A 27150-nucleotide genomic window follows, 5' to 3' on the forward strand; every position below is an offset into this window, starting at 1 on the left:
GAAAACTTTGTGATCCTTAAAGCCATGGGGTTGTTTCAGATAGAACTCACAACCACATAATGCTCAACGTGGCATGTAATAGAAGAGGGATGCTCTTACCACTGGCTATGGGGAGAAAGGTGCCTGTACTGAGCAAAATTGCTTTTCCAGTTCCTTTGGACAATGGCTTCACCAGTAAGTGCTGGAGAGGGGGAGCAGGCCAGAATGGGTGGAAGGCACAGCTGTGTCCTGTGATCCCCAGCTTCCTGTGGGATCATGTCGAGAGGAACTGCCCCACTCAGATGAAGGACCACTGTCCGTGCCACGCTGAGACGTTTCGGGATGCAGGTGGAATACACACAAGGAATGAGGCACGATTGTGCCTGAGTGTACTGTAGGCCCTCATAGATGTATTTTGGACTTGATAGCTTGTGTGGCTGAGTTGGATAAATGCTTCACCTGCTGCTTCTGGACAGGCAGAGAAACTGTCTGTCCCTTCCTCTTAAACCACCAAGTTCTCATTTCACACTATAAGCACTGACCAGTGAAAAGACAGAAAATGAGTTCCTCATTTAAGAATGGCTTTGATAGTATTAGCAAGCAGCAATATTTCCTTTGAATATGCTTAGAAGACTCTGAAAACAAGAAAAAACAAGACCAAGCTGCCTTTTTTTTAATATAAAAAAGTTTGTAATTTTAGTAATGCCAAAATGATTCTCTACAAGATAACAAACTGTAATACAGGGTTGCAATAAAGGTTCTCCTTTGGAAAGCACAAACTATCAACATAACCACTACACTTAGAAACACATTTTCACTTTCTAAGAATATACAGAGAAAAAAATGTACAGGGAAATCCAAAAGAATCCCAAACAAAAATAGTACAAAACAGGTTCACGTAGATTGCTTTTTGGCAACTGGTTATAGGTTGCAAAATCACAACTGCTCTTTCAGGATGTCATACCAGGCCAAGCCTTGGAACCCACCCTGAGCCATCTGGGTTGTGCTGGCTACCACTGACCTTCCAGGAATGTTCTGCACTCCGGAATGTTATGGTAATGAACAATTGTCTTTGCTCTAGGACAATACATCCCATTTCAGTAAGGCACATGTTTGGCTACAAAATGGAAAAGTTAGGAGTCAAGCAGAAGTGAGAAGTGCCTGTTTCCCAGGTGCTACTGATCTCACGACCCTGCTGTTCCAGTGATCTGGCAAATGCTCTGAACACATTAACGTGGGACCACCTTGAATTAATAAGGACAGTAGTAGTGTTTCTGCTTTAAAAATGCAAGAATCACCTGGAATTTTCCTGAGTTACTGCTCACTTTGAAGCACAGCTTTTAGGCTGCAGACCACAGGAAAATGGTGTTCTGTGCCTTATTTTTATGGGGTTCACAGAAGGCAACGATGACAAATAAGCTTATAAGGGTTTTGGAATGAGCAGCATACACAACATTTCTAAAGGAGCCTAACACTCTGCTAATTATTTGTAAGGGTCTACATTGAAAATTATTAGGTGGGACTGTGCGTATTTACTGATGGAACAGTCCCATTAATACAGGACATCATTTTTGGCAACGGTGTAGTGCAAAAAAGATCAGCACCTACACAACAGAATTCTGGAAAAAAGGTCCAGTAGCTGAATGGAAATGAGAATTGCAACAGATGCAATTAATTCCAAATAATACATCCTAGAAAATTAAGTGCTACTTCTTCATTAAATTGTGTATATGCTATAGAGATATTTAAATATCTATTTCAAATTAAGCTCTTTTCTTTCCATACAAAATATAATTTGTATGTTAATCCTTCTGAAAGGGATTGGTATTTTGAAACTTTGCTCATCCACAGCCTCAAAGATGAGCCCAATGGATCCTGGGATGCCCTCAGGATAACTCTTGAGTCCATAAACAATAAGGCTTTCAAGCCTGACTGTTAAATTAAACTGCCAATGCAAGGACATACAAAGTAAACATGTATGAAATTACATTGCTGAGAATCCATACACGGTTTTGAAATCCCATGTTGGACAGTTATTAGAAACAGCAAAATCTGAATGCCAAAAGGTATTAAATATATACAATTCTGCCTTCCTCCTCTGAAGGTCCTGTTTCTTACAGGGCCTAAAAATGCTTTTCTCCCAAATGGTGTATGCCTTGCTCGATATGTTGCTTATTGCAGCTGTGCATGTATGTTGGTCAGAATGACCAAATGTTTAACACAACAAAGTAACATCAAGAGGCATTAAAACGTCACAGATTAACCTATAGAAAGTAATTTCTAAGAAGGGAATGGAGTTCTATGAGAACCATTACGCTTGCTTCATGGATTGCTACAAGTAGGTTTCACAACCAAGTCCATGCACCAGCATCAAGAAGGAATGAAACAAAAAGAGTGCAGCATCCAGTTAACAAATATGCTGAGGAAACAGGCTGTATATACAAAAGATATGCACTGTTTACCTGACACGTAATTTTTAAGGTGCTTAATTGATGTTTTAGGGAAGGTAGCAACATATACATATACCCCGTGTACACAGATCTAAATGTGTATAAGAAACATAATACAGAACGAGACAATATTCCCAGATCCCTGATTTGATTAGACTCTTTGATGCCTAAGAATGTGTTTAAAATATTTAATAAAAAATATCTAAAAAAAGATACCATTTACATAAAAATAGCTCCAGTTTGTCTGCTCTTCTGTTTTGGTGCTCACGGATTGGATTCTGCTGGGTTTCATAAGGACGCCATTTGGACCAGAGAGAGTTTGAACAACTGTGCGTGATGAGAGAGCTCTGTTACTCGGTCCACCATCTTCTGCAGGAATGCTGTGTTGGGGTAACTCAAGGCAGCCGCCTTGGTGGCCAGAACAACGCTCTTGAGCAGTTCACACAGCTGGTTGCTGGAGTTCATCACTCTGTTGCACATGTCCTGAGTTGTCATTTGCCTCGCGAGCGTGTCCCCAATGAAGACGAGTTTGTGAGCGCTCAGAATGATGAACTTGCTGTGTGCCACGAAGATCCGGGGGGGCTGAGAGGAGTTGACACAACTGAAAAAGGCATCGATGGCGTTCAGGAGGGAGTTGAAGTGAGTCTCGCACTGGTCGGAGTAGAACAAAAGCAGGCGGCTGTCATGGGAAGTCTGCAGGGCCTGCGGAGGCTTCCATTTGGAGATGTCGTTCTCCACTGGCTTTGTGATCTCTTGCTCCAGACGTTGAAACTGATTGATCTGAAAAGAAAAGCAAAAGCTCCCATCAGCCAGTATTCTTGTAAGATGCTGTTATGTACTACGATTTCCCTTTGTGCCTCGGGACTCCCCCGTGTATCCTACAGTGACCTTATGCCAAGTAAAAAGTAACAGTATGTTTTCTAGCATCAGGTTTGATTACCGTAAATCCAAACATGCAGAGTTCAGAGAGGAGAACCATCTGAAATACCTCATTTGCATTAAAAAACCCCAACAACACAAACTCCTGAATTTACAGGCTGTTGCTCATTTGGAGTATTCTGAAATCACAAGTGAGAGAGATGGATCCAAGTGGCAATGACTCCTACACAATCTTTAAAAAGCTGTCATCTCTGTGGGATTTTGAGACGAAAACCCTTTAAATCTCACCTCCTCATTGCTTGTACAATTTTCTGCCACACAATATGGCAACAACATTCTGAAGAATTAATATGAGGAAAAAGGGACAGCCATCGACCTTGTGAACCTACTTTTTTTAGCACTAAAAGTGATGTTCAGCACAATATTTAATATTTAAGCTGATGGTATTGATGCTCACTGAGCAGATGTGAAGGTGGCACATGTATTGAGTATGGTCCAGTGATTAAGGCCCTGGATGGCAGGTCAGGAATTCTCAAGGTGGCTTTGTGACTGACCTGCTGTGAGACATCACAGAAGATTGTTTCTCTTCTGTTGTGAACTTTTAGTTTTTAAACTCTTTGCTTTTTATTATCTGTAGCCTTTGCACACTGCTAAGGGGAGGGCCCCTCCTGCTCTGTTTGACCAGTGCTCACTTTGTGTAAGGAATGCTGCATTTCAGTGCAATTATGCACCTGGGAAAACGTACCTGATGGTGCTCTAGCTCCATTTTGCTCTGCTTGATGATATTTTCTTTCTCCAGAAGCTCCTTCTGTTGCCTTTCAAACTCTTCTTTCCCCTGTTTTGCATAACATAAGAGACTGTTAAATCAAAACTGCTTCTGAACTAAATGGCAGCTCACAGGTCAAGAAAGAGGCTGCTTTATATTGGCTTTTTCACTGGTAGTGCACCACTAAGAGTACAGAAAATGAAAGGATAGTATGGCAGGGCAAAAGGCTATCACTATTAGAAATCCAACGGTCCTATCTGACAGGAAGTAATCACCCTGGTGAATTTACTCTTGAATAGGCTTTAGCATGGCAATCGATTGCTGCTTTCCCACAAGAAGCTTCTACAAAAACCACAGACAATTCCTACATGGCCTTGTGCAGAACAAGATGTTGGGTTCACCTACCTGCAGGTGAACATAATCGTAGTCATCCATCCAGCTCTTTTCCGAGCCTTCACTGGTGGCATTGTAGGGGTGCTGGCCTTTACTCAGGAGCGGGGGAAGGGAGCTGCAGTGGTTCTGTGCTTTTTCTCCATGATGCTGCATCTGAGGACTGTCATACACACAGTCAGGAGCATTCATTATATTCTCTGGTACGTTTTTGACACGGGAGGTGCCCAGTGCCTGTCTGAAGAGCAGCTCTGCGTTGACACTGATGGTGGTGGTCAGCTGCTTGGCATCGTCCGGGACTGTCCTTGCCACCATAACGAACCGATCCAGGTCATCGCACTTGTTCTGCACTCTGTTGACAGCTAGGACATTCAAAGACCAGCTGTAGCTGTTCAAGTCATGACTGGTTTGGGTAAGAATCTGGTGAGAGTCCTCCAGCCTTTGCACCTCCCTCCTCATTTTGTTGAGGAGGCTGAACTCAGACAGGCAGGAGGCATTGGCTGCCGATCCTTTGGCAAACTGGAGGTACTCCAACAGCGACTGCTCTACCTTATCCACAGCAACGTGAATTTCATTGATGTGTTTCTCCATATACCCATAGGACCGCCAGTCTGGCGTAATGAAGGCTGTGAGGTGATTGACAGCTGACTCCACCATCTGCTGGAGGCGATAAAGCCTCTCTATGGCAGTGTCTGGATCAAGGATTAGTCTTTTGTCCTGTGCAGTTGATGCTGAATGAGAAGAGTCTTTTGATGTCGTTGACGATGTGGACATGTTACTCCTTGTGCTTCCTGTGCTGGAGAAAGACAACCTATTCATCCCATCAGTCACATCCTGTAAGCCTTTATTGTCTTGGAGGACTGGTGGTGGCACATCATAGACACCTTCTCTTCCTTCCGCGATGGGATTTTCACTGAGTCCTGTCTGTTGTCCTGGGAATGCAATTCCCCTTGGGGTATCATAAACATCTTTTTCAGGTGCAATTTGCTGTCCAAGAAAATGGTTTTGATGGTTTGTAGGGATGTCATAAACACTCTGTGTCTGTGCCATTCCACCTGGTAATAATATGCTCTCAGGAGAAAATCTATTAAGTTCTTTTCCAGTTGCTTTGGTGATGGGAGGAGGAATATCATACACTCCTTCTGGTCTTACACTCTGTCCCACTGGAGATGAAAAATCCTGCAAGTTTTCCCTCAGGGCTGTATCATCTTGGCGTGCAGATGGAGGTGCAGCATAGACCTGAATCACAGCAAACAAAACATGAAACCTTTGACTAGAATAGCAAAATATTTACCATCCTCCATTTGGGATGGAAGATCTGCTATTGACTTTCAAAGAGTCAGATACTTATCTTAAGTTTGACTGAGAGTCAGTTTTAATCACTCATCTCAATGCAAATTCCCAAAAGCAGCAAAATCCAAAAAGACAGCATGCTGCCACAAAGATAGTGTAGGTCTGATTATCAATTTATAGTTCATAACCTAAATTTTGATGCAGTGCTTCACTTCACCAGTTTTAACAATTTAAAAACCTAAGGAAGTTTTTGAACTACTGAATCTCCTTCTCCTTCAGGATCCTATTTAAACCCTTGTTAGAACATGTCTTTGGCCAGACACGAAAATACAGGATCTTGTGGAAACACAGTAATGCTTACCCCTTTGGCAGGTGGTATGTCATACACTCCTAAGGCTTTTGCTTCTCCCATGGGAACTGGAAGTGCTGGCCCCTTAACCGATGTGGGGGGAATGTCATATATCTGAAGAAAGAATAAGCTGATTACAAAAACAAGTCACCTCAGCAAAAGCTCTGCTATTAGATGAATTTTCATAGTTTCTGTGTTTCCTCTCAGAAAGTCTGAATGTGAACAGAGCTCTTCAGTTTTTTTCATATGGGAGAAAATCTTGGATTTGCCTAGAATTTTGGACAGTTAGGAGGAAATGCACTTTGCCAGGTCTCCTCTGGGCAATGGTGTGGACAGCAAGCTGGAGAGATGAAGTCAAGGCTGACTTCCCTCCTGACAGATAAATCAGGGCCAGTCTATTACAAATACCTCTTGGGGTGAACATGTGACCAGAACTGATCACACCCTTACATTCAGGGTGGTTGAATTCCAGCTCCTGCCAGCATCCACTCTACAAGCCTGTGGTCCTGGGGACTCACTGCTAAGGGCGCTCCCCAGAACAAAGATATAGTTCAAGCTCAGCGACATGGTGCAGTCAATAGGTGGTGAAAACAACTCCCTGCATAGCAGCTGTTCATCTAGGCGATAATTTCACCCTTACTGAGTGAATTACTGTCAACTATGCATCAACAAAGCACAGGAGAAAAAAAATGTTCCCAGGCAGCAAGTTTATTCTGTTTAGATATACTCTTTGATCAAAACAGAGAGAACAAATGGGACTTTTGTGTTTGGTGTGCTGCCAAATCTTAGTCAACATCAAATAAAACTTTGAAATACATCTGTGATCTGTGAATAAGCCACAGCATCTAATTAAAACATATTTTCTCTCTGAAATGAGAGAACTTGTCTTGCTCATAAAAGTCTGGTAGAAATTCATCACCTTTTGTGCTCTGTCAGCCCTGTTGGCACTTTTATTGGTACCTACCCCTTGGAGAGGGCGAACGGGGGGGACGTCGTAGGCATCCTTCTGGTGTTTAGAAGGGAATTCATAAACATAACCTTGTCCTGACCTGACTGGTGTTATTACCTGTGGATAAAGGAAAAAAGAGGAATCGTTAAGTGTCTGAGGATGTTCTTTCTGTAACTGCACAGGGTATAAACAATCCAATCCTGTTAACATTCATGCATCATTGGCAATGTTAGTAACACCAGTCTGCATACCCTTCTGAGAGCTGAATGGTCTAAAATGAGTGTCTAAAATGAGTAGCTACAAATGCAGCATTTTTTCTTTGCAGACCAGCCCTGACATGACTGTTTGCTAGTGCTCTACACTGTCTTCTATTTGCCAAGCACAGATTCTGTGCAGGTCCGCGAGCTCTGTCCTTTTTCCCCACTGACCTCCCATTAGCACAGACCGCAGGAGGTGACGGCTGCACCACCCACTTGCTGAGATCAGGGCTGATCCTACTAGGGGTGAGTGTCCCCACTCCTTGTCAGAGGCTTAAAATACTACGTTTAGTCTCTGGGAGTCTATGCCTTTGCTTGTAGAGGTATTTTGCACCTATTCCAGCAGGACTCCACGTGTTACTGTGCTCCACAGCACAACATCCTGGAGAACTGATTGTGAGTTGTGGCTCTGGAAATTCTTTACATAGAAACACCATGCTTAAACTTTCCAAAGCAGGACATTCAATTTTGCTGTCTCTGCTTGGTTTTTTCATGTTAGTGGCTAAGATATGGGAAATGTCAAGCCATTCTTGAAGTATATAATGCAATAACAGCCTATGAAAAACAAGAAAACTTAGAATTTACGTTTTTTTGACATTTTGTAAACCATTAACTACCATAATGACTACAAATAAAATCTGGTGAAAAATAAATGCCTAAAGTCTTGGAAGCATCTGTACAGCAGAATTTCAGTACAGTGTGGTATAAAAGAAATGTTACCTAACCCCAAAAGAGAACTGGGTTTGTAGTAGAAATGCTGACATCTCAACCTCTGCTGGTGCTATTTAGCTCTAAGAAAAAAATATAAATACTGTAACCCAAAGACACAATATGACAAATTACATAGGCTTGTATAAGATGAGGCTTTGTACTCAGCTGGGAAAAATTTTATACCAGAGCTACCTAAGTCTCCTTAGAAATGTATGCGAGACATACCAACAGCATTTCTACCCCAATGCTCAGTAAGGATCCCACGGCAGTTTTTGCTGTAAGGAATCCTCGCATCCTAGCCAGATTTCACAGTGAGTTTTTCTTGACTGAGGTCTTCAGGGAAAGTCCCTCATGCTGACCCCCTACCTCTTCTCTGCTATGTTAACAACACAGGCTTTCCTTCTTTTCACTTGCCACCCAGATCTGGCTGTGCAGTCTCTGTCCCTGTACCATGAAACAACCACTGGATTCCCCCTTGGGAGGGTGCCTTGCCAGCACAAGTACAGGTCTGATTCAGGGAGTATCCCAAGGCAGCACCAGCCCCTGCCCTGACTGCATGGGCCTTGGGGGAAGGAGGAACAGTCACGCCTGGCAGGCGGGGGAAGACCAAGGCTTTTGCAACTGCTTTTCCTTGAATTATCATCAGAAGACAGGAACTGGAAGTGACGGAGCCTCCAGAGTGCTGCATATAAGAGAACTGCTCAATTGGGCATGGGACTAATAGGGCTTACATACACAGGAGTTTTTAAAAAAAGAATTTAAAAATCTTGTATTTATGACAGGCCATTCCTGTCTCACAGAGTCACCTACTGCATTGTAAAAGGTATCTATGGGCAAAACTTTTAAGGAAGTTCTTTCTGAAGTTACTGGAAGCTTCCTGTCATGGGTCACTGCAGACAGTATCCCTCCCAGGCCACTCTCATGTAGTACTGGGATTATTCTGTTTGCCAGAGAAAATTTTAACTAGTATCAACATCACTTCCTCATGCTTTTTCTGCCAGTTAGTGACCAGACTAGAATAGTTCCCTATATATATTTTGCACACTTTTTTCCCCCCAGCTGTGTACTGCCAGTCAGATAATTTCTACCCAAGTCAAGAACAGAAGGATTTGGTTTTAAGTCATGTTTACTCAGAGGTTCCTTCCAAGGGCTCCAACATGACAACCATGGAGCTGCTTCAATGAGTCATTCAGTGTGTTAAAGTGATCCTCTGGGAGAACTGACAATGTACAGTAAAGACAAAGGGCTGTTTCCTGGATAGCCCATCTCCACCAGCCCTTCTGCTGCTGTGAACACAGTGCTTGCTAATATGCTGGGAAACTGCTTGACCATCCCAGAGAAAAGAAACAACAGGGTGTTCATGGCAGGCAGCCAGAGGCCCCACGCAGTGCTGGAAGCAGGAGGAATGGTGCACTGCTGCAGTTTGGCTCTGCTTCACCTGCTGCTTGCTGCCTAGACAGACAATGAAGGACTCAGGATGTGTCAGGCTCCAAAAAGACAGATATTGGTTGCTCAGTGTGAAATTTTTATACCCATTTGTTCGGTTTTGTTATACACCAGAAACTGAATGACTGAACTGCTTCAGGACAAAAGGAGGCTAAGGGGAGACCTTATCACTCTCTACTGCTCCCTGAAAGGTGCTTGTAGCCAGCTGGGGGTTGATCTCTTCTCCCAGGCAATCACTGACAGAACAAGAGGACAACAGTCTTAAGCTGTGCCAGGGGAAGTTTAGATTAGATGTCAGAAAAAAATTGTTCACTGAAGGAGTGATTGGGCACCGGTCTGCCCAAGGAGGTGGTGGAGTCACTGTCCCTGGACATGATTAGATGTTAGAAAAAAATTCTTCACTGAAGGAGTGATTGGGCACCGGTCTGCCCAAGGAGGTGGTGGAGTCACTGTCCCTGGACATTTTTAAAAAAAGACTGGATGTGGCACTCAGTGCCATGGTCTAGTTGATGAGGAGGTGTTAAGTCACAGGTTGGACTTAATGATCTGAAATGTTTTCCAACCTAGGTCATTCTGTGATTCTGTGATAAAAGACACCACCAATCTTCTTGCTCAGAGAATTGATTTCCATGAACAAAGTCACAGGCCTCTAATATAAAAAAGGGAGTTGATCCAAGCAGCACAGGTAATAAGGCATAGAATCACAGAAGGAAAAGGACCTTTAGGATCACCGCGTCCAACCGTCAACCTAGCACTGCCATGTCCACCATTAAGACATGTCCCTAAGCACACGCGAGTAAAACCACTTTTTCTTCTCACAGGTAAACATGGTATTTTGCTCTTGTAATAAGAATCCCTGGTTACAGAACAGATGATATCCTTGCACCATAGAGCCTGGAACATGCATGGAAGAGAACCTTGCTCACGCCCAGTACTTGCAGAGAAATTCTCCCTCCTCTGCACACAGGAGTTTCATGCAGCTGCAGTTACTCTGGTAGCCTATCTTTAGAGGCCTTTCCCACTTTTCAAAAAGTCCTGACATACCAGATGCCATATGAAAGATTTACAGTACTACAAGGGTGCTCATTTTATTTACTGTGCTGATACCATCCTAAAAGGCTACATTAAAGCTAGATGGACCACACAAAGGAAACCAGTTACACTCAGCACTGCAGGACTTTTTATATTATCTAGGCACTTTTGCTCTTTCCCAGAACTGAAGCAGTGGTCAAGCAGTGTCACTCCTTTATTTGGTTGAAACAAAAATGTGCTCTGGGTGTGCCTAACTGCTGCCAAAGAAAGTGAGAAGTTAAAGCACAAAATGCGTGATTCTGGGTATTCATGAGTAAAGTCTGCCTGCAACTGTGGACAGGAGACCCAGGGTGTCTGCAGAGCTGTGGTTAGCAGTGCACTGTACTTATGGTGGCATTTATTTTCCAAATAAAAATGCATCAGATGCTTTTATGTCTGCTCCTCTTCAGGATTTTGTAAAAGTTATATGAAAGGCAGAAAATATGACTGTAAGATACCCAGCAACAACCAAGGTTTGCTGATAACATGGAAGACAGCTTTTTTCTCACAGTAACTTGGGTATATTTTCCTGTGTAGAGGATTATTATTCAGTAACAACATGTTATGAGCAATTTCACAGCAAAATCTCCTGCAGACGATAATCTGGTCTGTACTGAGTACAAGAATGTTTCCTGTTGTACCTCCACCCCTCTTTCCTTCCAAAGCTTTTCCTTAAGCTGGACTGCTTATTCCTGGTCAGTTCAGAACAGAAGAAGCTCATCACCAAAGCTTATCTTAGAAAACATTTTGTAACAGTAATTAAAATAATGCCCACACTCCTTGACAAAGGGAAAATGTGGGGCATTTGTTCTTACTCTCATGACCTCACATGGGTCATCAGGACAGTAACTTTTCATTTTGGATATTTAGAAGTAACTTTTGAATTTGTATATTTACCCATTACTATATTAAATTAATTTGCTGCTTCTGAATGGGATGCTCAGCCCTTCCAATGCATTGCTGAACAATTTTTTATGGTTTTATTTTTCACAGTAGTTTACTTTTGAAGATGAATTCAGAAGGAAGGAGGTGACTGCAAAGGAAATGTTCCACATTAGCCACTTCTAGAAGAGGGAGAGCAGCCCCATCTGACACTCACAAATTTATTTTCTAACAAATGTCATTGCACTTCATACCTCATGAGGATTATTTTCCCTTTTACCTCTTCTCTTTCAAGAATGCCTGTGGTCACCCAAGTATAAAAAAATAATCCTGCATTTCAAACCAGCAATTTTCCTTGTTTACGTGTTAAAGGAAACAGATGGTGTTCCCACAAACTATCTAGCCCAACAACATTCTCAAAACATTGTTAACCACTTCATCCGTGCAGAGCAGCTAACAGGGACCAGCTTTGGCTCTGGTGAAACATGTAATGAGCCTTCAAACTTTCAGTACTGCAAAACAAAGGCAACTGAGCAGAAAGTTTGTTCTGTTCTTTCTGAAGACCACGCTCTTCCAAAAGCAATTACTTGGGCCTTTTCCATGCCAATGGCATGTCCCTAACCAACAAAAAAGAGCTGAATGTGCATGTACTTTACAAAATATCCAGTCCTGTGGTTCATTAAATCCCGCTTTCCTAAATATAGGGGGGGAAAAACCAACATTCTATTTCTTCCAGGATTAAAATGCATGTTAGGCTGCAACAGAGAACATTCCTAACTACAGCAACAAGAAGACCATTCTCATGCTTACAGCAGATACAAACACTGTAGTTTACATTGTTTCACAAGGACAAAGAGCAAATAAACCTATTGAAGCAAACAAAATTACTCAGAATTTATAGCAGTACCGTGAGGGCAGAATTTGGCCTGTTCTCACAAACTGCAGTTCCTGATGTGCAGAGTGACTGGATACAAGTGAGTTTTACAGCTGACAGAACTGATCCGAGGTACACCTTGCCCCATCCAAACTACAGGCAGAAGGGAGCTAAAAAGTGCAGCCTGGTATTTCCCAGTATGGCCTCTCGACCCCAAGAGCCTACTGATGCCTGCTGACTTCTTTTTAAATAGATTTAAATAGTGCTTTTTGAAGTTGGGAAAGAAGGGGCATATATTTTAAATCGGGATAAATAACTGTATTAAAGCATATTTCACCCCACGGGCAGGGCTCAGCAGCTGATGAGCTACTGCCATCCACTGCTTACCCTGGGAAGAGCTCTGCCCTGGAGGAGGCCAGGTGGTGGTGCATGAAAGGGGGCTGGCATAAAGCCTGGGTGTGGGGAAAAATGAATCAAAGTGTAAGGAAATGAAAAAAAAATTCATGTCTGTTTACTGTTGTAAATTATTTCTATAAATTTAACATGAAGCCCTAATTGTTGAAATTCTGTTGCTGAGCCCCTTAAGTGGATATGTAACAGCCACCAGGGCTCTCTTAGCCTTGTAACAAGCGTAAAATAGACACAGAGAATATAGGGAAATATCAGAGAGAATTAAGAGGAAAAGAACTCCCTATTCTCTTCTGCAAGGCAGTGACAGGAGCCATTGAATTATGTCAGACCAGGTACTGAACCGTCTCTTAGCCCTTCTGTCTGTTCTGCTGCATGTACTTAGGAAGCCACGTGTGTCTCTTTAAATGTTTTGCATTTATTTTCCTTTGGGGAAGTTTCAGTGGCTGAGCTGAACTGCAGGAATTTTGGGTTGAAAAACACACAGGTAATTTAGGTATTTGAAAGATCCTGGCTAGCTGGCTAAAACTGTCATTTTTACAGAAAGCACACAGTGTTTCCAGTCATGTCTCCTGCAAGCTGCATCAGGATTTCCAGTGACTGATAATAAATTTCCTGAGAGTAATACCTACCGTATCACTTTCTGTTGCCTGCTCTGAAAAAAGCCAAGCAGGCATGTTTTTACTTACTTATTTGCTGCATACAATGACAGTGTATTTCCCTGCTGCCAACGAGTAAAGGTTGGAGTCTCACGTGTGCTAAGGATACTCTTCTCAGTGTTTGGGTTTGTAAGTTGCTACAGGTCTTAAGATTATGAACTCATAGCACTTTAACCCAAATAATGTATGAACTTTGGGCCACTATAAAATGTTCTGGTGTAGTATTTTCTGCCAAGACTGAGATGTTGGAGAGCTTTGATCAAGTCTCACAAGCTGGAAGAAGGTGGAGGAAGCCTGTAGAGGCATTTCTTCTGATGCACTGCACTTGTAGCTCAAGTATGAGTTGTTTCTCGTGCTAAGGCCCAGACATCTCTGCCAGGCAAGAGGAAATTGACAGAAATGGCTGCATTGATTTTCTGGGCCGAGCAAGTTACCAGCTGTAGCAGGCGGCAAAAAGGAACGCGGCACCAAGGCGTAGTGTGACACCTCTGCTTGTTCCTGAGGGGGCGTTCACCACTGAGATTTCTTAGAATACTCAGATGTGTGAAGATAAGAACACATAGCAAATACTACCCCGACACAGAGCTGATTTATCTCTTGATGCTGCTTTTATCTTTAAAAAACCTGCTTATTTCTCCTACACCACCTCCATTTGCTGTCCAAGACCTACACCTATGAAGATTCTGCTGTAATGTTCTCAAAACCTAAAATAGATCCAGATGTCCCTTAGTCATGGTGTGTTGAAAATGCTTAACTCTGCAGGCTCGGGCATTTAAACATAAACTCTTAAATGTGCCTAGGAAGTGCCTCACCAGTAGGTGCCCAGTCTTAGAAAATGCCACTGTGGTATTGTCATAACAGCATGTAATGAAAATGGGTGCTACAATTTGAGGCTGTATTATTTTGACAAGACTTACATGACTTTGGGGTTGTGAGTCTTGAAGATATAGAGGACAAGCTGTGAAACAATTTTAAGACAAAAAATGTGATGTCACAAGCTGGCCTGGATTTAAACCCTCACTGCTGGTGAAAAGGGTATAACCAACTGCTTTGCAACTAACTTAATCCTGAATTTTTAACTCCTGGTGTGACCTCTCCCATTAATCAGCACACAAAAACAGGGTCATCACACTATTTTTAAGTTTTGGTTTTTTTCCCTAAATCTGAAGTGCAGGTTTATAGTCTTTCCAAGCAATTAAAAAAATAATAAATCTATGGAGTTACATAAATGTTCTAAGCTCTGATTAGTATAAAATGACAGGGCTCTATGAAGTGTGGTGGAATAGTGCTGAACTTGCATTAGCTGATAGTGTTGAATTTTTTCTCACTGATGTTCATGATTGCAAACTGAATGCAGATAAAAAGGTCTGTATCTCCAGATCTTACCAAATGAGCTGTACAAAACACAAAAAAAATCTCAACAACTTTGTCACTGGCAAGATTTGACTGTGTATTTTTTTTTCTTTATTTTATGATGTTTTTGTGACATGATCCTGCTCTCTCTCACATCAGTTCTAGGGCTTGCTGCCAGTTGTGTTATGAGCAACATTTCTGCTTGCTTCAGTGGAACAGGCTTGGCGCTGGCAAGGCTGACTGGGAAGGGGTATTTCCAAGATTCTGGACTTGCTCTGACTTTGAGCAAGTCACTCTTGCTCAAAATATGTAATTAAAGACAGTCAAACCAACACTTCTGAGAATGTCCCATTTTTGAGAAGAGAGGAAGAGAACAGAGAGATGAGCATATCATAACATTACTATTAAATTATCGGCATTTTAAAGAGGAGTGTGAAGAGGATAGTTGACTCAAGTTAACTCTTGATAAGAGTTTTACCAGTGTCATGCCATCTCTATGACAATTACTCATATTTAGGCAGACAGAGACATCATCATTGTTTGCATGCATTGGCCAACAGAGCTAAAAAGCTGATGTGTTACATGGCTGGTGATAGAACAGTCATGGAGTCTGAAATATTGTCTGTGGATGGGTCTTACAGAGAAAGAATCCCTCACAATTATTGTGTGATAAGTTTTAGTGGAGAAATATACGTGTCTGCTAAAGCATTCTCTGGAAAACCATGATTAAATCTGAGCTGCAGTTTTGATAAATGAAAAGTATGTGGCAAAACTCAGCACCTCAGCATTTGGGTCTCTTGTCCACGATAAAAAAGAGTACCTTGCTTTGGCCATCCCAGTCTCTCTAGTCTCCCTACTTTAAAAAGGTTGTCACATGAAGAACCAATTGCAAACCAGAGCTTGTTTTCTGTGCTCACAATACTATGACTGTCTCTTCAAAGACAGAAGCCCAAGTTTAGGGCAAGCTTGGCAGAGGAAAGGAAAGAAAGAAAAAGGATGAGGTGTTAAGACAGATAGGACAGAGTGTGTCTTGTTGTGAATGACATGAAATCCTAAAGGCTCAACATCAAAAACCAGTTTGGTTCAGTTCATACAAATAATTTTAATTCTTTTGAGGTGCTTCATATGTTTTCTGTTATTTTTTTCCTCCCATATTAAATTTCTAGATTAGGGGGGAAGCTTCATTTGGGAATTGTTGTAACAGGGTATTTCCATGACTTGTTGCCCTTCCTTTAAGACATTTCTCAGAATAGATCCTTCCCTGTCAACAATTTCAGTTTTTGTGAATCGGCATTTCCCAGTGGGCAAAAGAATGGTTGAGATGAAGCATTGCCAGAGAGTTTCAATTCCACAAGAGTGTTCTCAGAGGTACACTTGGGCAGAAACAATGGAAGTGCCTCTAAATCATTTAAGCTGGGAACTACGCTGCTCTGAGAGAGAGGCAAATAAAACCTTCCATGAGGAAGAAGCTTGATTTGATTTTATTTCATTTGTAGAGGTTCTCTGGCTCACAAACTCTATTGGCTCAATGTCTGTATGGGTACCTCAGGGCAGCTGTACAGACAAGTGCTTCTAGTAAGTGGTGTTTAGATTAGCACAGCTTGCTTTGACAAGTTTATGGAAGGCATAGACACCTTTTAAACAGATATAAACTCCATCCTTAATTTTTTTTTTTTTTTTTTGCATCTCTATAGTAATTATACCAGACCTCAGTTATTACTGTCTTTTAAGGATTAGGAATATGGCTTATGGAAGGCTCCTGTCTCCTAGGAACTAAACTACCTTAATTTCATTTCACTTTGCTCCCATTTTAACAGTCTGTCTGGGAAAAAAGATTAATTTAGATTCATGTCTAAAAAAAAGATGCAATACTGCCACTGCTATATAAAAAAGTAGAATTGAAATGTTGCATGCAAACATATGGAATGATGATATTCTGATGCTAATTAGTCATCCTCCAAATCAAAACATCTAAAAAAAATCATAGAACACCTGCCAAGACTTTAGATTTCACTAGAACTGTATTTTCTGATGGCCAGCAACCTGTCTTCATCTACCCATTTCCTATCTCCAGAAACCACACTTCCTCCTTATGATGAGATTCACTTTCTGAATAATCAGTTTTCCAGTCATGTGGATTTTTTTTTTCTAAAATGCTCTGCTGCTGTGTTTAGTTTTAGTACTGAAAGGGCAATTTAGATTACCTGAATTTGGTGGTTTGTTTCAGACATAATAAAAGGTTCAGTTAGTTTTCTAACCACCAAGAAAGAGCCCATAAGCTTGCATTTTTCTTTTATTATTACTATTACTATTGTTTTACTATTTTTAGCAAAGGTTTGATCCTGCTCTTGTGCAGACAGATTTCTGTCCCTGGAGACCTCAGTTATTGGATGAGGTTGCAGGACTGGCCTTTTTTTCTGATACTCCAGGGGAAAAAATGCATGCCTCTGGTCTACAAATAGAACTGATGAAAAAGAGCTCTGTGCTCAGGGAGGAACAGGGAGTAATGTTGAGCTCATATATTTGCTCAGCCTAATAAAATGCAGTCTTTTTCTTGAAATACTTTTCTACAAATCACATCAGTGACTAACTACTGCTTACTCTGCGTGGTGGATGAGGGATTAACTGCACTGACTTTTTATCAGCAAAATGGTTGTTCTCCTATTAATGTCACATGGAAAGTTACAAGGGAAACTCCCGAGCCTAAGAAAACAGCTGTGTGCTGTTGTAACCACTGAGCTTGCATTTTAACTTGAGGTATTTTCATCCTTTAGAGCACACTTTGTGAAAGCGAGCTCTGAGTGTTGAGGTATGTGTTACCATTCCTGCTGCACTCAGCAAACTTCCCATGTGTTCAGCACTTTAACACAGAAGCAATATTTTGTTACGAGGGATACAAATCCCCAAAGTAGAGTTTGTAATGTGAAAGCAAAAGAGAAGAGGGACTGTATGATCACTGTTTGGGCCATTTATGGAAACCCCATCACAGGAAACTGTGGTATTTCAAGCCTGAGGGTAAATGGGGACATTATCTTGGAATGTAAATATATTTTACCAACAAACTGCAAAATACTAGATATGATCTCATTCTTTCTGATAACAAAATAATCTGGTCACACAGCTCTTTACTGTGCTTAATGGCTCTCTCTTCTTATTTCATAAATGTGAAAATAGGCAAGGAAAAGAAGACAATAATGTAAAGGCAGGCTTATTTCTGGAGCTAACATTATAAGGAGCCAATTGTTTCTTCCCAGCTAGGACAGTACTTGTGTAATTGGAAGGAAAAATGTCATAATGTGGCTAACTGGCTCCTGCTACTGAAGTCTGTGCCAGAATTGTCAGGGTGGTGCTGCTTGTGGGGTGGTGTTTCTACTTTCTCGTGCATTGAACCAGCATGAATCTTAACATAAATAAAACCCAGGGAACAAGGTCCGTTCCCATAGCCATGGTTTACCCAAACCTCCTGCCGAAGGCAGTGACCTCTTGATAAAGGCAGAGATAGTAGGATGGCGGGTGTGAAACTCTTGATTTGTCAAGGACATGTTTATACTTGGAAATAGGCCGGGGCTGAAGATGAGTTCCTTCCCTATTCCGCTCTATCCACTTTTAAAAGGTGGATAAATCTGAGTGTTTCCTGAACCGCAGTGTTCCAGTCCAAACAGACCAACAAACAAAAAAGGTGATTTGTTCCAAGCTGGCACGAATCTCTATTTGCCTGTGTTGGTCTGTGCCTTGTGGGAGCTGTAGCTGAGGGCTGTAACTCCCACAGTGCGGTCTCTTCCCTGATCAAACATCAGTCTCATTCTGTTTTGTGCAGTTTCCTTGACCAACAGTTCTCTTGACAGCGACTGGTTCCTACAGAAAGCTGTTTTCCAACAAGGAAATAATTCCCCTAATTTTTTGGCCAATGCTATTTTCGGGAAACACTGAACCAGAAGATGAGTGTTTAAATTATGGCAGTGACTTTTTTTTCATGTGTAGCTTTCCCTACTTCACAGCTTAGGTGTGAACTAATGATTAATCACTAATGATTAATCAGATGCAAAAGAATCTTTGTGCTTTGTTAGCACCTTTCCCAAAGGATGTTCTCAAAGCAATCTGTACAGAATGTGTTCCCTCATAATTAACCCAGATATTTTGCAGATGAGATGCAAAAGCACCACTCAAGACCATGCAAAATTCTGAGACAAGGATAAAATCCAGGTTTCCTGAATGTCAGATTTGTCCGAAGATTCTTTTTCTTTGCTGGCTGCAGCAAAAGAGAGTAAGTTCCAAGGCAGAGCACAGAAAGAGGGAATAAATTCTAAGACACAGTTTCCACCTCTTTATGCTCCTCAGATGCTCTCCACGCTTTGGGGTGGAACCATTTTGTGACTGTACTTGCAGCAGAGCCGCAAAAGCCTGGGGCTAACCAAGACTAATTTTAAACCACCCCCATCTCTGTCATTGGTAGAGTGAGTTCTAGAAGGTGCTATTTTTATTTGACAGAGGGAGCCAATACAGCTCTGTTGTCAGCAACCAGTTTGGCCAGAATCAATTAATCACTGTAATTACCTGCCTCAGGACTCCTTTTTGACTCACTCTGCCTTGCTGGCTTAGGAGATGCGTTACCTCAGCAGAGCTTAATAGCATGCCTGCTGTTGATTTACTGCTGCTCCAGGCTAGACAATTCCTGCCTGACAGCAGCTCCTAAGCCCTGCCTGCCAAACCTGTATGGCAGCCAAGCCACACGTTTGCACAAGGGAAGCAAGCAGACACGTGCAGAGAGGGATAGCACAGAAACTGCTGCTGGTCCCACTTAGACTGCTGTCCAGAGGACACAGTTTTCTTCTCTAGCTTCTGCTGTGGGAAGGGAGAAGACTTGCATACAGCAAGAACTTGCAGCAAAACCCTTCAACATCCTTACAACTACCAAAATACACAGCTTGCTGACCAGCTGGTTCTGCTGATGGAAGGAAGGCAGAGGGGCTCATGTAAGCCTTGGAAGCAGGTGTCTCAAGTCTGAGAAAAGATATTATTCATTTTGGAAGACAAAGCAAAGAGACCTCAAATCAGACCTTCAAGATGCCCAGCTTTTCTTAATATTAAGGATTGTTTTTACTGATCCCTAGAGGAGGAGGATTTGGAGGGCAGGCTGTTTCCTCATACAAAGGAAACAAGTGCTAAAGTACTTCCCTTTAATTAGGCTTTTCATTCACAAAGGCATTAGCAGAGAGTCGCAGCTGTAGCTGAAAAAAAGTGGCTTAGCAAGATCAGGATGATACAGAACGGACTAGTTTTACCTCAGACACCTCATTCACTGGTAAATTGTCTCTTGCCTGCCATGGATTCAATCCCAATGGGTTCCTTTTAGTGTAGAACTAAGTTCCAAGGAGGAAGAGACATATCTACCTCTGGTCAGAGCAGGATGCTGCCATGAGGTTTGCCAGCCACTAACACAACACAGTGAATACTGAGACTAAGGACTCTTGGGCTAAATAAATTTAAGTCAGGACTTAAATTTAAGTCAAGTAACAAATATTGGCTAGGGCTAAGCAGGTTGGCATTTACTTTGACTGAGGATGAACATGTTTTATAAACGTGTATGTTTAGTTATTTTACAGTGAGCAGCATAGCTGATCTTTCATGGGTTGCAAGGAATGAAATGAAAACAAGTCACAACTCTGACAAATAGATAACTTGCTAAAGGTGACTTGAATTTAGAAAAATTAATAATCAAGGTTGCTGGAAAAATGTCTCAGCAGAAACTTGTGAGAAAACAGGTGCTTCACAGTTTCTGATTTTTGTATCTCAGTAAGGACTTTGCACTTAGACTAAAACAAAGATTTCAGTCTCTTAGTGTTGCAAGGGTTTTAACACAGTCCTAGCAGCCAACAGGTTTATGCAGAATGTCCTGTTATTTTCACTGGAGCTGAAGAGGGTGGGAGGAGGGAGAAGAAACCTCTTATCAGTTGGAAAATTCTTTCTGTGTGGAGTAGAAACACACATTAATTATGCTAAGCAAACTATCCTAATATTTAGGCAAGTCAAGTACTAAAATGAAAGCATATAGTGTTCATTCCAAACTAATTCCTTGGGCTTTCCTACAGACTTTAGTGCAGATATGCTGTAAGGTGCATCTCCTGTGCCCAAGCTGGATAGCTGAGGGACCTCTGAACAGTGCTGTAAAGTGTTTCCTACAGCCATACCTTAAAATGAGATCTCTTCTGTGCTGCCCCATCAATAGACTATTTACCAGGTACGCACTAACTACCTTGAAGGGCATCCACTGTGGATATGCAAACAATACTATCCCTGGAAAATATTTCGATGTATGTAGTCAATATGGAAAGAAGGAAATGAGAGAAAATACATGGGAGTTATCAAGAAAACTCACATAACTGCTCCAACAAAGCTGCTATCTGCCTTTGCAGCAAGTGCAATTTTCTTCTATTATCTTCCTGCACAGCCTATAAAGCATAACTACGGAAAAGCTGAGCAAGCAAACCTCTTTATAAACTGACTTGGAACGGTTTCACAGATCTTTCTCTCTTGCTCAGAAGGCAAAAAATCCATTTATTCTTATCAAGGAAAATGAAATTATAACAAGGAAATAAAAGCATTAGAAGATGTCTTCCAAAGGCCTGATATGGAAAAGGCTGACTTGTGGGTGATGTGAGGGAAAAACACAAAACAGATGGTCTTGCCAAACTAAATTAGATGAAAGTTTAAACCAGTAAAGAACTTCCTGAGAGAGCCATCATCTGCTCACATAAATTGGATATTAATGTTGTGCTTTAAGCTCTAAAGGTAAGGAGGATGCTGATATCTGGAGCTGTTGAAATGGGAATGGAGGGACTGAAAGAATTTCTTTTTGGCTTTGTAATACTTCATTCCTTGGGTATCTTCCTTAATCCTTTTCAGTCACCAGGGTACCTGGCAGGTATCCTGTGAAGGTAAAATAAGGGAGTGGCAAAAGTTGGGGACAGCTTAAAAACAATAGCAGGAACAAGGGGGGGACCCTTGCAAAATGCAATAATGCAGTAATGGCTGCATCATGGAGCTGCTGCTGCTCTCATTTTTAAGCAAGAAATTTAACTGTAGATAAATATCAAGTGCATTCTTAAAAGGTTTAGATTCAGTATTAAAACATCCCTTTTTATCATGATTCTCTTGTTTCCTCACTCTTACAAGTATGGCCCTTGTCACATCAATCACTGATTCCTCTTTGTAGTTTAGACCCACTGGGACTGCTCCAGCAAGACAGTATATAATTTTTAATTAAACAAAAATTACTTGGGCAGATGATGTAACTGTTCATTACTAAGAGGGAGAGTTCATCTTGCTGCAGCAGCTCTTTTGAACATATAATGTGAGAGTGCCATAGGCCAAATGTGCTTCAGCCTGGGAGGAACCTGAATCCCATACTTCTCCCAGCACAAGTGAGCTGCTCTGGAGCTATGAAGTAAAAGCAAATGCACACACCTTGTTAGCCACAGCTGGACCATCAATACACCTCTGCATGGAGGGGGGCACCTGGTAAATATCTTGTCCCACCACACCGTGACCAGTGGGTATCTGGTAAATTCCCTGGTGCTGGTGGGAAGGTGGCACTTGGTAGACAGGGTCCCGTGCCGAGGCGTGCGAGCTTGGCACTTGGTAGATCTTTTGGTGGTTGAAGGGCTGATTCATCAATCCTGAGCTGGGCATATCCTGGCCAGGAGCACTGTCCTGTACCACGGCACCTATCAGGAGTTTCACACGGTTGCCCGGGACGATGCCTTGCCGGCCGTGTAAGGAGCAGAGCCACCATCCTTCCAGACCCTCGGTGTTCTGTTCTATCACCGTCAGGATGTCTCCCTTGCGGAAGGCCAGCTCCTCTGCACATTCAGGGACATTGTCGTACAGGGCCCTTGCCATAAGATTCTGTGGAGAAACAAAGGCAAGCATAGCAAGTCAACAAACAAGGCAGAATTCTTCTATATCTTCAAGGACATTCTAAGTGATAGGAAATAAGAACTGAATTTGAAAAAGATGTGTGCAAGAAATCACAAAAAAACATGGAAAATCATACGGCACAGGATTCCTCTCTCCCAAGTTGGGAAAATGAGAATCTTATGCATTAGCAACACTGCTAGTGAGAAATTTTCCAGCAACAGTGGGTCAGATAGAAGCTCTTTATATGGCCCAGTCACCTGAACAGACAGAAAGTCAGGAGAGTTCTGCTCCTGGCACTGAAGTACTCTTCCGGTGAATGAGGGGCTTATACCTTCATCTCTTGACACTGATTTCCCTACAAATGTGCTCTGTGTACTGCTACAGCCAACTAGCAGCCATTAAAAATAAACCTGAACAAGACTCAGAAGGAGTGAGTAATCCAGAGTAGTTTTTCCCAAACAGTTTTCCATTTGTGAGGTCCCAAAAGACTTTCCACAAAGGTGCAGATCCCATTTAGCGTAAAGACAGTGGCCTGGCTTTTTTTAGCTGACACCTGCAGGTGGCCTTAAAAGTGATGGGATCACTAGATCACCTAGTAAGAAAAACTATCTAAAATATGAGTTGACAAAACGTCACAGGTTTTGAGCTAGAATGCTCATCTTTGCACGTAGCTTTGTGCCTTCTCACTCTCTGCAAACTTCTTCAGGGGCACAGCATAGCATAGCAGTAGCTTAATAGATAAAACCCTTCCTCCCCTCCTGCCTCAAAACCATCATCACAAAAAAAACCCCTCCAAAACAACTTCAAAGAACATGCTTCCTCTGAGGTCCACCTTCTGTAGAAAGATCTTCAAGAGAAAAATATAATTAAAAAAAATAATGTCCCAGTGACCCCAAGCAGGGTCATGCCCATGCCAGGAGGAAAGCAGTGCCCATCTCAAAGAATGTAAGAATGTAGGTATCAACCAGCACCATGAAGAGCCTCTGTGTGTAACTTAAGGGGAGTCTTAGGGCAGCCAAGGAGTGTCTTTGACATGTGTCAACATAGTTAAAGCACTCTTAGATGCATTTTGCTTGATTATGTCAAGTGGAGCAGTACCATTAACACAAGGAACTTCACACACTTCTAAGCCCAAGCATTTGCCCAGAGTTCCAGGCAGGCTTTGCAGCTTGCCCTGACTTCTCTCCTGCTGGGGCTGTACTCCCAGCAGTACCTCTGCTGTGCAGTTTTAGGCCAGCTCTGAGTTGATGTATGATTGTTGGCTGTGATGTGTTACTAGTAAGTACAACCTCCTCTCACAGATGGAACTACCTCCCTCTCTTCTTTCTCTGCAGGCCTCTATGGCACATCCAGTCCTGAGTAACTGGCCAAGGTATTCAATGGAAAGTAGGCAGGCTGTCTGCACTAACATTCTTGGACCCTTCAAAAAGGCCATGAAGATTTAATTTCTTGGCTCTGGTGATATTTCCAGACACATTGGAAACAACTGCTCCATGACTGCTGATTTTTCAGAGAAGGCGGTCAGCAGAGATGGTTATAATCTGATTGTAAGCGCTTGAAAAAATATACAGAGCCCTGGATCTGGAGTGTTCAAGCTGAAATATCTGGATGCAGTACACAAACTGAAATGGTGCTAATCCACCAAAAAGGATATGCAGCTGCCTTAAAGATTTATCTTTCCTATGTCAAAGGAATAGCGTCAAGTACAGTTTAGTGTTTTTATCTGCCATATTTATTCTCCTCCTTGGACATATCAGAACTTTTTCTTTTAGTCATCCCTCACTTGTTATATCTTTCCCTGTTGACACACGGATGTTTTGCCATCATTCCTGTGCTTCCTCTCAAGAGAGAGACTTTAGTTTGACCTTGCTCATGGTAGCAGGTTGTGTGCAGGGCTGACTGGTGGATGGAAGGGGGATAAGCTCAGATATCACATAAAAGGTAGGCGAACTTGCATTTCTCAAGACTTGCAGTGTTGAAATGGGATGCACGAGATCAGTTTCCTCTTCTCTGAATGGGAGATCAGCTTTCAACTGTATGAGAAACACTGCCTTTACCTTTCATCAGCATCATTAGTGAGGTCGGTACAAATTAAGCTTTGGCTTGGAAAAGCAGGATTGCCATTTTGAACTCCCATGTAAACAGCAGCACTGGGGCCCACCATTCCCTCTGATGTACTTCTGCTCAGCTCATCAGTCAACAACACTAAGATATCTCAATATAGATAAAGGAGAGAGCAATTTTTGTCCATGCCTTGGCAGGACTATTAAACTATTATTTAAGCAAGGTCAAAAATGGTGGTCTCTTCTTGAGCACTACCTCTACGTTCTTGCTGTGTCAACCAGGCTGCTTAGCAGAGTCTGGAGCTCAGAAAACAAAAGCCCCTGCCTAATCTGAATATTCAAGTCAATCTCTTTCCACATTTCTTTCTAGCATGTCTTTCACAGGGGAAATCTACTAATGGGACCAGCCCGTGCAACTTAAAGACTTTCACAGAGGAGTTGTTTAAAGGAGGAAAATTACAGCTGGGTGGGGGAGGCACTAACCAAGCAGGCTACATCAATGATAAATGCATATTCTTCTACATTTTGGTGCTTAAAGGTATTTGAAAAGCTTGATTAGCTTCTACAGCAAAGCAATTCTCAGAACAAAGATTAAATGGTGGTAGAATTAGAGCAGATAAAAGTTCCCATGTGAACTTTTTTTTTCTAGCTGCTCATTATCTCTGTCCCAGTGACCTTCTCACCACCTGGCACGCAGCATATTAACACTTTCTGGATATGCTTCAAGAACTTCTTTGCTGCAAACACCTTCAGATTCTCATTGTTGGTGTTAACTCAGGCACCAGTATGTGAATTATACTAATTGGTTGCCACTTGTTTCACAGCCATTTCCCCAAGGCCTTTTAAATAGCTCAGAGCCATGCCACCAGCACCAGTCACTGATGGAGCAGTGAAGCAGGAAAAATATTCCTCTAAATAAGCACTGGGACCAGAAACACTAAGCCTGTTGCTTGGTGCCCGCTGCAAAGGCACTGCTCCTGCTAAGCAAGCCTTCTGTGTTTTCCCTGTCTTCATTCTTCCTTCACAGGATTGCTTGGTATGAGCTTCAGAAACTGTGTCACAGACACTTTCACGAGTCAGCAGAATCAGCCTTGAGAAAAATGCAACTGTGACCACAGAAAGAAAGCATTTGGAAGCCACAGAGGCACCTGTAGCCTGCTGTGGTGATCAAGATGGTAGTTTGTGCTTTTCAACACAGGGAAAGAAGTTCTGATCAAAGACATCTTTCAACACCTGTGGGCCTTATCGCCAAAGGTTTGACAAATCTGAATAATCTTTTTATTCTGTGGGCACTGTAGCCCATATATATATCAATATTCCTTCTCACTGGTCTCATCAGCTCAGAGACTGGGGACAGTTACATGACATTAATTGGACTTGCTCTGAAGAGGCATGGATCTGTCCACTCAACTGTCTGAGAACTTGCACCAAGTAAGCACTAAAATCTGATATGAGAAGACAAAAGCACAGCACTGACCTTTTTGTATCGCTAAATGCTAAAAAAACCTTGGCTGTTTCCTAGACAAATCAGCAACAGAGAAAGGGCAATGAGAAAATTGTCTTGGAACTTGTTTTTACGACTAGTAAGTTACACAGAAGTCCCTTTACATTAAAAAAAAAAAAAAAAAGAAAAAATAAAAGAAAAAGGGAGGGCAACAGATGCAGAGCTACAAAACCAAGTTCTTTAAAGGCTGGGGAAAAATTACCTGATGCTAGATAGGGAAAAAAATTCATTTTGTTATAGAAATCAGCTGCATTTCATAAAATGAAGATACTGGCAGCTTCCAGCTTCTTTTAATAAGACAAATACTGGAAGCATCTGTTGCTCTCCTTTGGTCCAGTTAAATTAACTACATGATAGGTGCAATGGTGCTCTCTTCAAAATCCAAAAGTACGTGTAATGTTTGTGCAGCATCTCCATTCTCCTGAGCTCCCTGTGCTGTGGCAGCGCTACTTCAAGTAATGAGTGCTTCTCTACAACTACTGGTGGGTTGGAAAGACTCAGCTCAGCTTCTGTGCCAAGCCTTGCTGGCAATACTGGCATGTCTGGAAGCTGAAGCCAGGGTCAGGCCCCTGTAGTGTTAATGCTTTGTACAAGCAAAACAAAAAATCCCCACATTTGTTCTCAAGAAGCTTAAATTCCTCTTAACCTTGGGCTCATGAGTGCAGTAGAAAGCATCCTATGTAAAATCACTGAAAACCGGAAGTTTTACAGTCTTCTGTTAAATAAAGTGCTATCTCCCTTGTCAGCAGGTCAAAGCAAAAGGGAGCCTGAGCCTAATGACTGCTGCCTGGGGATTTTAGCTGGAACATACTGCAGGAACAGGCTCAGCAGACTCTGTCAGAAACTGTCTAAAAGTAAGGGAACTGAAATGGATACTCTCAAGATCAAATGCAGATTACAGTGCTCGTGATCCCAACTTTGTACATTGGTTGAGACAAAAGTAAAGCTTT

General features: G+C 42.1%; 1 protein-coding gene across 1 annotated transcript; it reads right to left on the bottom strand.

The window, feature by feature from the left end:
• Positions 1-636: 636 nt before the first annotated feature.
• Positions 637-22645, bottom strand: NEDD9 (neural precursor cell expressed, developmentally down-regulated 9). Its single transcript, XM_039711992.1, has 6 exons — positions 22181-22645; positions 7071-7172; positions 6119-6220; positions 4480-5703; positions 4054-4143; positions 637-3209 (listed from the first exon to the last, which is right to left on the bottom strand). The coding sequence occupies exons 1-6, from the start codon at positions 22643-22645 to the stop codon at positions 2718-2720; spliced, it is 2475 nt and encodes an 824-aa protein (XP_039567926.1). The 3' UTR covers positions 637-2717.
• Positions 22646-27150: the final 4505 nt, after the last annotated feature.

Source organism: Passer montanus, unplaced genomic scaffold (genome assembly GCF_014805655.1).
Source record: "Passer montanus isolate IOZ18808 unplaced genomic scaffold, ASM1480565v1 scaffold26, whole genome shotgun sequence".
NCBI lineage: Eukaryota > Metazoa > Chordata > Aves > Passeriformes > Passeridae > Passer > Passer montanus.

Bases quoted from the DNA above. Each gene is read 5' to 3' on its own strand.
- NEDD9 (XM_039711992.1), bottom strand. From the start codon at position 22,645: ATGCTTGCCTTTGTTTCTCCACAGAATCTTATGGCAAGGGCCCTGTAC. The intron at 6,221-7,070 runs GTAGGTACCAAT...TTCTTTCTTCAG, and splicing joins CCGTTCGCCCTCTCCAAGGG to ATATATGACATTCCCCCCAC. The intron at 5,704-6,118 runs GTAAGCATTACT...GCTGTGATTCAG, and splicing joins ACATACCACCTGCCAAAGGG to GTCTATGCTGCACCTCCATC.